This window comes from Lissotriton helveticus, chromosome 5_1 (assembly GCF_964261635.1).
Source record: "Lissotriton helveticus chromosome 5_1, aLisHel1.1, whole genome shotgun sequence".
Taxonomy (NCBI): Eukaryota; Metazoa; Chordata; class Amphibia; order Caudata; family Salamandridae; genus Lissotriton; species Lissotriton helveticus.
The window spans coordinates 1,905,281,145-1,905,293,568 of NC_136065.1; the positions used below are offsets into that span (position 1 = coordinate 1,905,281,145).

General features: G+C 45.1%; 1 protein-coding gene across 1 annotated transcript in view; it reads left to right on the top strand.

Moving 5' to 3' along the window:
- Window positions 1-12,424, top strand: part of NT5C3B (5'-nucleotidase, cytosolic IIIB) — a 70,397-nt gene that overhangs the window by 19,654 nt on the left and 38,319 nt on the right. Inside the window, exons 2-6 of the mRNA XM_078645445.1 lie at window positions 1,138-1,236; window positions 3,468-3,537; window positions 3,644-3,690; window positions 4,419-4,504; window positions 5,060-5,149. Of these exons, the coding sequence (XP_078501571.1) occupies window positions 1,138-1,236; window positions 3,468-3,537; window positions 3,644-3,690; window positions 4,419-4,504; window positions 5,060-5,149 (392 nt within the window). The remainder of the gene's footprint in view (window positions 1-1,137; window positions 1,237-3,467; window positions 3,538-3,643; window positions 3,691-4,418; window positions 4,505-5,059; window positions 5,150-12,424) is intronic.

Consider the following 12,424-nt stretch of genomic DNA (forward strand, 5'->3'; position numbering starts at 1 on the left):
AGTTAGGGTTTTAATTTATTTAACATTTGTATGTAGCACATGGGTACCCGACACTTTACATCTAACATAACATCTGCACAAACAACATGCTGGGAAGCAATAGCAATCAGAAGAGTTTATCAACACATGAAGAGGCAGGGAGGAGGAGAAAGAGAATAGCTATGTTTGAATGTGGAGCGGGGCTGGAGGGCTCAAGATAGTTCAAGAAGAAACTAGATAGATACGACTTTAGCAGGTTCATAAAGGTGAGGATGGTTTTTGAGTTACGCGCTGGTGTTAGTATTAATGTAGTACAAAGATATCAGTTTGGAAAATGACTATTTAATTCTTTGTGTTTTGCTTGTACTATTGTTAACTTTTGTTAAAGTCCTGTGTGAACAATTCCATATTTTTGGTGTTCATGGAAGAATTACACACTAAGGCCCGCATTGTGTGTCATTGTGAGTGGCCTTTCGCAGATGTTATCAACCCCATCTGAAATTATGAGATCCTTGGAGCACCACGGACCTCTAATATTTCCCCCAGAAAGTTTGGCAGCTGAAAAAAGATTAATTCTCTAGAGGAAACATGACGGGGGAGAATGAGGACTCTATTGTAGAATCAGGCCTGAAATTGCCAATTCTTTTGTAATGCATTGTTGCTCGGGGGATTTTCAGGGTTCTGCGCAAAATCCATGGTAAATTTGCATCCTCATAGTTAACAGGCCCCCTGGTATTGTTTACTCGAGTGTGTATTATTAAAACTTAATAAGTGCAACAGAAAAGCCTAAACATGTGCATAGATCTCACAAAATGTGTTTTAATCAAGTGTGATATGCTTGGCATATGGTTACAAAATGATGCAGTCAACATGTAATCTGAAGAAGGTGCTTTCCAAAATGATGTTTTCTGTGCTTTGGTAACTCGGATATATTTAAGATTACAAATGGAGCTCATCTTTCAGTGCTTGGTGACTTTTGAGGTTCACAAGAAAGAAACACAATGTTCATCCTCTCAGTGGACATAGGTGATATTTACTTTGGTTGATGCTTAGTGGCGCATAATTGAAAGGGACATGATTACTCTATAATATATCGTGAGATATGTAATATTGTGCTGTTTTTTTGGGAGACTGAAAATGTTTTTAACTGTGTATTAGATTGCAGAATTGGAAAAGAAAACTGTTGTGATGAAAGATGCATACCGGGTGAAAGAAAAAATCAGGTCCCTACGAAAAGGAGGCGAGCAGAAACTACAGGTTGGATGTTTTACCTTGCTTTTGTTTCCTCCATGACTGATTTTTGTGTTCATTCTCACCTATGCTATTATTCGGTTACTGGAGTGTTAGTATATCACCAATAGTACTAAACTGGTATTTACATTAGCTGGACAAATAGACTGGGCAGGCTTGGTGGGGACTCCAGTATGTAGAAATTTGTACTGCCAATCTTTACGGTAAGTCCTGATCCTATATAAAGAATCATCTATTTTTCTACTGCACAGACCCTACTTAGGGGTCTGTTAGGATGGCGGTCGGATGACGGCCGCCGGGCCGGCAGTGGCAACCGCCGGGCCTGCGGCTGTCATTCGCCCCCAATCGCAACCCAGAAAACCGCAGGTCCCATTAGCATGGCGGTGACTACCGCGGCGGTGAGATTTTACACCTGCCACTTTTCCTCCGGTAGCAGTCCGCACTCTTGCCTGGTGGGCAGAGCTGGACTGCTAAAATGGAGCCGGTGCAGGGCCAGGCTCCGCCGGCATGATTATGATGCCGGCGGTAGCCAGCCTTTCCACGGAGGTGGAACCGCCATGGAAAGTCATGCGGAGAATGTCTCTGGGGGCCCATTGCGGGCTCCCAATGGTTTGGGGGGGGGGAAACTGTGGGTGCACTGGGGGGGAACCCAGTGGGTGCACTGGGGGGGTACCCATGGTACCCCCCTACATGTCCCTTTACCAGGTGGCAGGCACTGTGCTGTGCCTGCCACGCTGTGTAGGGATATGCAGGACATGCTTTTTTGGACATCGCAGCGGTGCTGCTGGCAGCAGCAACCGCCATATTGTTAAATGCCGCGATCCGACCGCCGCGGTCAGATTTCAACTGCAGAGCATACTAATTGGACCGGCAGTTATGCTGCGGTCCTAGCGGGCAGTGTTTTCCGCTACCATCGCAGTCAGAGTGATTTTCCAACCGCCATCCTAATAGACCCCTTAGTCTCTATTACACTGGGCCTGCTTTGTGCCATTACATTGGGTTTCAGTGTTTCTGCATGCTTCCACATTTTGCTAGCTTCTTGAAAGCCCTCCACATGATGGGGATTTTTAGTTTCAGTTTCATATCTCTCTTAATGTCTTTGAGAAAGTCTGTATGTTCTGTTTATCAGCAGGCTGGATACATAGAAGGGAAGTTCAAATTTCTTTTTAAAAAAAAGATAGAAAGTATTTTGTCAATTCGCTTCGCTCTGTTGGACCCTGTGAAGCAAATCTTCGTACAAACCTGGAAATATTTTTGTCCGATAGCAGGTGGCTATCAGTGCAGTAACAAATTGTGGTGTTTAAGAGCTATTTACAAGTGACAAGGATGGTGTTTAGCCTAATGAATAATTAAGAATTATGTCATGGTATACTCTGCAGACTACACCCTTTATAGGCAACTTTAAGCAGTTTCACCTCTTCCAGCGGGTGGCAAATAAATGTGGGTGGTACCTGTGGATTCTCCCAGTCTAAATCAAACACCTGCTCTAATTTGTATTTGCAACTGGTGAGTTACAGAAAGCTGCCACCCAATATCTCAAGACGTTAGGTTCCTGGTACTCGGGGATAATGAAATGAGAATCTGTACCATACTCCAGAAAGTCCTCTGAACAACGGCTAAATACACAAAGAAGAATATAGACTAAACTTCTGTATCACATATAAACAAACAGAAATATAATTAAAAAAATTCTTAACAGGAATAGGTAGATTACATTAGTTTTATAGTATACATAAATACAGTTTGTTCAAACATGTTGTATATATAGAATGGAAGATGTGACCACTATATGGATAGTATACGTTGCTCAATTCAAAGGTGTCTGCAAGAGTATATATACAATTTATAGCAGAGCTTGGCTTGCATACCAATGTAAACAGACTATTTTCCACCCAGCATTTTACTTTTCCCATGAAGCTGCACTGCATCATCTGTAGGTCCCAAAGGCGATACATGTTGGCTTTGCCAGTGCTTGTTTCTCTGCCTTCAAACCAAACTCCTTCTATTTGATTAACACTGCAATACAAAATGGACAGGGTATTTTCAGTTACTGAGTACTTGTACTTTTTTAATTTGAAAGAGAGAGTACAAACACTTCTCATCTGGGTGCAATACATTTAATGGGAGCGTACTAGCACTCTGGGTTAGTGAGTACCCGCATTTGTGCCCATTTCAAGCATCAATTGTAAGCATTCCATTATCTCCCAATTTATCAGTCTCCTCTTTCTTTGTTCAAGGTTATCTCCGACTTTGATATGACTTTGAGCAGGTTTGGATACAATGGGAAACGGTGCCCGACCTGCCACAGTGAGTACTAGTGCTATAAAATTAGTATGAAAAGATGACAGTATGAAATTAATCTGAATATGTCCGTGCACCAGCTCTAAATACAAGATTTTGAATTGTTTTCTAGATATTGTGGACAACAGCCAACTAGTGAGTGCAGACTGCAAAAAGAAGGTACAGTATTTCTGCTCCCCCCTGCAGCATGTTTCTGACTTGTGTATAGGACACCAGGCGAGAGCTGTACTTTGAATAAAAATATAGCTCATGACAGCATAGATATGGTATATTGAAGTCCAAAATAGTGCTTGTAAGCGGTGTGGTTTCAAAAGACAGTGCAACCTGTCTAGGATTTGTTGTCTATAACCTCTGTGTGGTATCGTCAGGAAGCACAGCTTGGTTTTCCAAACCTATGCAGATGTAGACAGCGAGGTAAGGAGAAGAGGATTCCATCCAGAAGTCTCCTCTAGATATTTACGCGTGGGTGTCACAAAGCACGCTGGCATTAAAGCATGTTACAACTCAGCTGCTGGTGCATGGTGCATCCTGTTACTCCGCCTTCACTTGGGGCACACCTACAGTCAATCATTTCTGTAGTTAATAATTTAGGGGTCCAGTTCGGTCAGAGCTTTCATTCCAAGCACCTTTCAGATGTGACCAAGACATTTAGTTGGCACGCAGGTTCCCTGTTTGAAGCCAACGATCTCACGTAGCTGGGGTATGACCATCAGGTCAATGCAATTAGCAGGGAATCTACCGAATGCAATAAAAGCTTGTCAAGGTTCTAGTAATGTCTAAACGTAGCAGTTTGATTTAATATATATATATATATATATATATATATATATATATATATATATAAAATAGTTATGTGTCTATAACAATTTTTTGTCTATTTTTTACAGTTGAAGGATTTGTGTAATTTCTACTATCCTTTGGAAATTGACCACAATCTATCCGTTGAGGAAAAGTATCCACTAATGATTGAGTGGTAAGCTATGTCCTGTTTTTATTTTAGGTTGTAAGTGCCTGGGATTTTATTCAGTTCTTGGGTGGAGTACCTAGTGTTGAGACTGTGTGCCCTAGTGTTCAGCAAATGAAAGCAGTGTAGCCAACAACGATATTTGGTTTCTTGAGCAGTTCTGCGTCCTTGGGCTTATGAGCATTGTAGTGGATGTGTGCTGTCAGGATATTCTGGACCTTGATGCATGAGATGGTGTCTCAATGGTGTTTCTGCCCCCGCAGCAGCTTGGTCTAACTTGCAGCATGTTTGATAAAGACAAGCTTCCATAAACCTACCCGGCTACAGCAGCAGCTTCTGGGTTATCTCTGGTGCAATGTGACAACAATGCCCAACACTTGCATTCCTAAAACCAGTCTTTGCCCAGAAGAGTGAACAGAGCATTATCTTTACAAGTCATAATGAAGTAGCCTTGAAAAGCTTTCTGTAAGAAACTCCCACATTGTGCGCGACTTACAGTGTTGGTCAAGTTCTGTTTTCGTCCTCGTCTCTAAATTGTGTTTTTTTGCTTTTTTTGCTGCGTAGGTGGACCAAGGCACATGACATCCTCGTTGAGCAGAAGCTTCGAAAGGATTTGATTGCCCCAGTGGTAAAAGAATCGGGCGCCATGCTCAGGTAAGATACACTTCATGTGTTACAGAATTTCCCTTTCTTTTCTTTTTTTCAGGTCTTCACACCACCATAGGGTATTGCCCTCTCTACTTTTTGATTTTGATCATACTCTATTATTTAAATACCATCAGTGTACTCTGCAGGTACTCTGATAACTTTGTTTTACTTTCTCCATGTCTCGCCTTCCACATGCGTTCTCACTTACGCTTTAATTCCTGGTGGTAGACCATGTTCAGAAATGGATCCAATTGCATCAATATGCAGGCTTCTTTGTCACCGAAGAGACAAACTAACATATCCAAAAGCAGTTCAGTTCGTAAGTCAAGGATGAGTATCTTTACTTTCTTTTTTCGCAGAGAATGGTTTTAAAGAGGACAAGATACCTCTTTGGGTTCATCAATTTGCTGTGGCTCTCTGTGGGCAGCGTATTTGAACCAATGAGCAGGGTCGACTCAACCTTTCATTATTATTACTCTGTGAGTTTGGTAATAGTAACACTTGTTATTTGTAAGCGCACATCTGTGGTATTAAGCATTCCGAAAGGAGGTAAATTCGTTCTCCAGGTCTGGACACATCCATTGATGCCAAACTGCATCTCTGTCATGTGTCTGTGCACTACTCATGCCTGCCCTGTGGGTTGGTTTGTGGAAGCTCCATGATAGGTCTTCATTCTTTCAATACCCCACCCTCCTTCTCACTGAAGGTCGATAAGACAGGGATCCCTTGGACTAAAAAGTTGACAACAGATCTCCAGGGATGTGGCACTAGTTTTCACTAATTGGCCAATAATTGTACCTCCTGCAACCCATGTCCATGAGTTCCCGATCATTGCAGGATGCAGCTACAGGCAGCATCTTGAGTGCTCTTGTCTCTCCAGCACATTGAGGAGCTGAATTCTGTTGCTGTTCTGTTCATTTTCTTCTACATAAAGAACTACATTTTGGTACTTGCCACCATATATTTGAGATTAAATCAGTGGTCTATTCCATACCCAAGATTTAAATATACATAATTATTCCTAGGCAATATACACGTTTTTCATTAATCTGTTTAGCGCTGTGAGGTTTCAAATGTGGTTTTTATGCCCTCCAGGGTCTCTTCATGAGAGATGAAATCACTTTGCTCCCATGACCAAGTTGGCGTTTTGAGCTTCCCAGTAAGACTTAAACTGCATCACTTTCAGAAAATGTAGTGGTGGCCACAGTTTCCGTACCATGGTACTTTGAGAGGTACATTAACAAAAAGTACATGCCTCGCCCGGATGTGCTCACTACAGTAGGGACTTGCCTATTAAAAACAACAAGCATTGGCATTGCCAATAGGTCTCGCTTGTGGGACCTTAGAAGTATTTAGTTTTGCAGCACAATATCCTTGTTGCATAATCGGATATTGTGCTGCAAAACTAAATACTTCTAAGGTCCGACAAGCAAGACCTATTGGCAATGCCAATGCTTGTTACTCCAGATTGTGTTTTCTGTTCGTCAGACTGCGCGCTGGTGTGCTAGAGGTAGTTTCATGGCTTCCCGCAGGTGCACGTCGGTCCGTGCCTACCTCTGCTGTGGTTGACGACAATTGACTGGAACCAAGAGCAGCAGCGTCGTGACTCCACCCCCAGGCGGGCATCAAAATATTTTTCTTTGTAGATTTTCTTCTGCAGATAGCCTGTTTAAATTATGCTCTAATGCGCCGGCCAGAGATTTTGCAGCCGTTTTGTATTTTTGCCCAAGATGTTTGCTTTTTGCGCAGAACACTGTATTCTTATGCTTTTGCAAAGACATATGAAGATTCTGCTCCATTTATCCAGCAAAAGACCTTGCGTAATTTTCGTGCCTCTTCTGGAAAAAACACGCAAAATGTCATTCTGTCACATAGTGCACTTTTAGCTTGAATGCTGTGTGCAGAAGTCTTTGGTGGGGAGGGTGCACTGACTGAAAATAGGGTTTTCTTCGTGTGCCTGTAGTATTTAAAGGGAAGCCGTCTACGGCCTCTGCTGTGGGGCTGACCTGGTAAGTATTGCTTGTGCTTGTTTGCTGGCGTTTGGAAAAAACGACGCTTCTAGATGCTTATTGCTGTAGCTTTGGATGAGGAGGGTCTACTTTCTCCACTGTTAGTTTTTAGCATTTCAGGACCATAGAAATGGTTAGAATTCGCTGTACAAATTCACTCAACACAATGTGGCAGTGTTCTATTGCATGATTGGCATTTGTATTGTCCACACTGCCCTTGGCATGACTTTGTAGGGATTACAAGAGAGTGTGGCATCGGACAGGAAGTTGTGCCAAGCTTTGCAGATCGAGTTATTGTACAAGTGTCACAGTGCTATGCATTGTGTTGCATTGAGTATGGCTGCGAACCCGGATTAGTCATCCTGTGATTTGCAAATCATGGCTTCAGCGATATTGAACAAGCATTGTCGCATTGCGTAAAAGTGTTTTGTGTTCTTTGAAAGCAGGTGGGGGAAGCAGAAGCAACACAGGGTGGAGCGTGAATGGTAAATTTTCCAGGGGAATGGTGGGATGGGGGAATACCAAAGGAACAAAGGAAGGGGATGCAAAAGCAAGAGGTTAGGGTTGGAGGGGATAGGAAAACAACGGGTGTGGGGGCGGGGAGCAAAGGCAACACCGGTTGAGGGAAAGCAACACGGAAGATGCATGTGAAAGAGAGCAACACGAGGTGAACTGGCAGAGTTGTACTCTAGGTGGATGTCTCAAACACACACACACTTTAATGGAGTGCTTCATACAAACGAGAAAAGGGAAACTGAAAATACGGCCGGCCTGTGGCCGGCCATGATTCAATTAGGGGAGGAGAAGCCGCAGAGCGCACGCTGGGCGAAGCCCTTTGATGTGCTGTGCGGCAAATGGAGGGAGGCTGATGCGCGTTCATGTTTGAACACGTGGTTCACATGAACTTCATGAAAACGCCAGCAAAAAGTTGGTGGTTTCATGAAGATTTTCGCCACTTGAATTCTCGCTCCGCTCGATGCGCATGCGCGCATCGATAGGTCGCGAGACCTAAAAACAATCCTACCGGAGTTTCCTTTGGAATTGTCAGTTTATGAGCCAAACAAAGCATATGTCAAATGTACAGTATGAACAGTCACCTTTTATTTTTTTTTCACAGCAGTCCGTAGCAAAATTTGTGAGTTTGTAACCCTCTTATGTTGTACAAGGCAATATATTTCACTTTAGTTTGAGAGTCTTCCTCTGAGAATCCTCTGATATTGTACTGCAGACTGACTTGTACACAGTTTTATACCCACAACACTGGCTGGGGAGCGACGGCACTTGCAGATTCTGTAGCATAGGACTCTGGGCTCTGCACAGAGACCCCATGAATACTCTCTGTCCGCGGATAGTATTCACTGGTAGTACCATCACGCTCCGGTGTATTGCTGAGGCAACACACATTTATCAATTCTTTGCTTAGTTTTTTAAAATAAATCTTTTATTAACAATGCTCATGAGACCATGCAGGTTCACACAATTGCAATACAGTACAGTGGGACACATCACAAAATTAGACATCGTAGTTATCTATAGGAATCACAAGGACATTAGACCATTCCCAACCTCCCTAAATTCTCTGCGTAGTTAATGTAAAAACACCCTCAATGAGCTTTTCCTCAGATTCATCTCTTCCATATTGATGTCTGTTCATCTCATCATTTATATTAAGAGACAGAACACTTGCCAGGACTGCTCCTTCAGGATGGAGACTCTACAAGTGACCAATCCTTTAATTACTTCTCAAGACTTTCTATCTTATATAGTCCTCCTGAACGTGTACTTTTCACATCCACTTTCACCAGGGTAACCAGCATTTCCAGTTGTATGATAGCCCCAAAAGGCTGTACTGACTTCCGTTTTGCCTGAAATCGTCTCTGTTGTCTGTGCCAGTGCCGAAGCCGCCCTGGCAGAAATCCCTCCTGTAAAGGGCATCTCTCTACACGTCTATACTCATGTGATAATGACAGTAAGCAATCCCCTTCAGTTATGTACATTCTACTGGACCATTAAAAATAGGAGAAGATTGGCTGGACCATTAAAAAGTAGGAGGAGATTGGCTGATTCCTTTATTTTTCTGATGTACTTAATGTTGTTGATTGTGTAGACAAACTGATGACCAAAGCGTACATCAGTGATACTCCAAGTATGGCGTGGGTGGTGCATGTGACTCTCCTGACATGCGGCTCTCTGGTGACCCTTGACCCTGTTCTCAGGGTAGGCCGCTCCCCACGCCACGCCACACAGCACCACCTGTGTGTTCGTGTCCCAGCCCGCTGCAAGTTTGCTCCTGCTGTCGGTGTCATTGGTGTGCCCCCGGTAGTTTTCTGTTTTATTATCTGCTCCTGTTATTGCCTTTCTCTTCTGTTATATGCTGCCCTATTTTTTTTTTTACTCTTATTCACTGTTTTTTTTTTACTTTCACTCGCCCAGAACCCACCCGCCGATCCCACCATCCCCGCCACCCGCAACCTCGGACAGTGGATCAAAGATTGCGCCAACACCATTACCCCGATCGAGAAACCCTCCAACAGACACACCAGCAAGAATGACAGCTGGTTCACCGATGACCTCCAGGCCTCCGAGCAAGCCTGCCGAAAACTAGAAAAGAAATGGCACCGTGATCAGACACCGGACAGTTACGCGGTCCACAAGAACGCCACCCTAAGACACCATCCGCTCATCAGATCTGCCAAAAGGACCTCCTTCGAAAACCGCCTTGACAACAACGCACACAATAGCAAAGAGCTCTTCAACATCATGAAGGAACTCTCCAACCCCAGCTCCAACACCAATGACATCCCACCCTCGCAAAACCTGTGCGACTCCCTTGCCACGTTCTTCCATCGCAAGATCACAGACATCCACGGCAGCTTGATCATCTCGACCACCCCGACAGCCACTGAAAGCTCCGACCACACGACCACCATCAGCACCGACCCTCCTGCTCTCCTGGACCAACATAAACGACGACGACACCATCAAAATCATGAACACCATTCACTCTGTCTCTCCATCAGACCCTTGCCACACCACATCTTTAACAAAGCCAGCACCACCACCGCATCCCATCTCCGGAAAGCCATCAACCTCTCCTTCGAGACCTACCTTCCCATAAAGCTGGAAGCATGCTGAGATCAACTCCTTACTCAAGAAACCCAAGGCCGACCCGAAGGACCTCAAGAACTTCCGACCCATCTCCCTGCTCCCGTTCCCAGCGAAGGTCATCGAGAAGACCATCAACAGACAACTGACCCTCAACGAGAACAGCATCTTGGAACCGTCCCAGTCCGGGTTCGGTAGCAACCACCGCACCGAAACCGCCCTCATCGCCGCTACCGATGACGACAGGGCCCTGCTGGACAACGGCGAGACCGCGGCCCTCATTCTCCTGGACCTGTCAGCCGCCTTCGACACCATCTTCCACCGCACCCTACGCACATGCCTCCACGACGCCGGGATCCGAGGTAAGGGTCTGGACTGGACCACCTCCTTCCTCTCCGGATGAACCCAGAGCGTTCGCCTCCCCCTTTCCGGCCCGAAGCCACCTGCGGCATACCCCAGGGCTCATCCCGACATTGTTCAACATCTACATGGCACAGCTCGCCCACGTCGCCCGGCTGCATGACCTCAACATCATCGCTGACGACACCCAGCTGATCCTCTCCCTCACCAAGGACCCCCTCACCACCCAAACCAAACTCCACGAAGGAATGAAAGTCGTCGCTGAGTGGATGAAGAACAGCCGACTGAAGCTAAACTCAGACAAGACGGAAGCCCTCCTCCTCTGATCCACCCCCTCGGCCTGGGACGACTCCTGGTGGCCGACCGCACTGGGAACAGCTCCAACACCCACCGAACACGCACGCAACCTGGGGTTCATCCTCGACTCCACGCTTTCCATGACAAAGCAGGTCAACGCAGTCTTGTCCTCCTGCTTCAGCACTCTCTGCATGCTCTGCAAGATCTACTGGTGGATCCCCACCGAAACAAGAAGAACAGTCACCCAGGCCCTCATCAGCAGCAGACTGGACTACGGAAACGCCCTCTACGCAGGAGCCTCGGCCAAACTCCTGAAATGACTCCAGCGCATTCAAAACGCCTCTGCTTGCCTGATCCTCGACATCCTTCGCCGCAGCCACATCACATGCCACCTGAGAGACCTGCACAGGCTCCCGGTCAACAAGAGTATCACCTTCAAGCTCCTCACCCACTCACACAAGGCACTCCACAACACCGGACCAGCATACCTCAACAGACGACTCAGCTTCCACACCCCCAACCCCCAGCTCCACTCTGCCGCCCTTGCCACAGTCCCCCACATCCGAAGAGCGACCTCCGGTGGCAGATCATTCTCCCACCTCGCCGCGAGGATCTGGAACACCCTCCCCATCCTCCTATGGCAGACCCAGGACCTGCTAACCTTCAGAAGACTCCTCAAGACCTGGCTATTTGAGCAGTAGCAGCATCCCCCTCTCACCCCCCCCCCACAGTGCCTTGAGACCCTCACGGGTAAGTAGTGCGCTTTACAAATGTATTGGTTAATTGATAGGACTGGACTGCTGTATATGTGACTGAGGACTAACATTCAGAGAGCCCTTAAATGGGCAAGCATTTATTTATACGTTAACTGAAGTAAAGGAAAAGAAGCACAGAAGGCATTCTGCACCACCTAGCTTTAGGAACACATTTAAAGACGTGCTACAAGCATGTAAAAATGTGATAAAGTCTTTTCAAAATTCAGAAAAGTGTATTTCACGCAGAAGCATTTCACCATAGTGCATAATATTATATTACTGCATCGAGAGGCATTTAATAAATCTGATCATTTTTTAACAATAATTTAGACACATCCATGCTTACCCCTGACAAAAATGCTATTATTAGTGAACCAAGAGTCAATCCATTTGTCATGTGCACCCTCTGAGTTGCCTATACTTGGAACAATGTTATGGTTTATTATAATCACACAAAAAAGATTTTGTACAGTGCTTATCCTGAACTCTTGTATTTCAAGGTGTTCTCATATGTGAAATTGAAGAAAAAGGATGGAAAGTGAAATACATTGGCCTAATCTAGTTTCAAATTGTGCAATTCATCCACTTGATGGGTGTCTCTTTCCCTCTCTTGTTTTACATCAAATGTTAATGCTTTGTCTTTACTTCTTGGCGCTGGAGGTTAATGCATGGATGTCATACTACAGCTGTATTAAGGCTCAGCTCGTTTTAGACTCCAGGATCCAAGAGAATCTCGAGCTGACCTAGACCCAAGC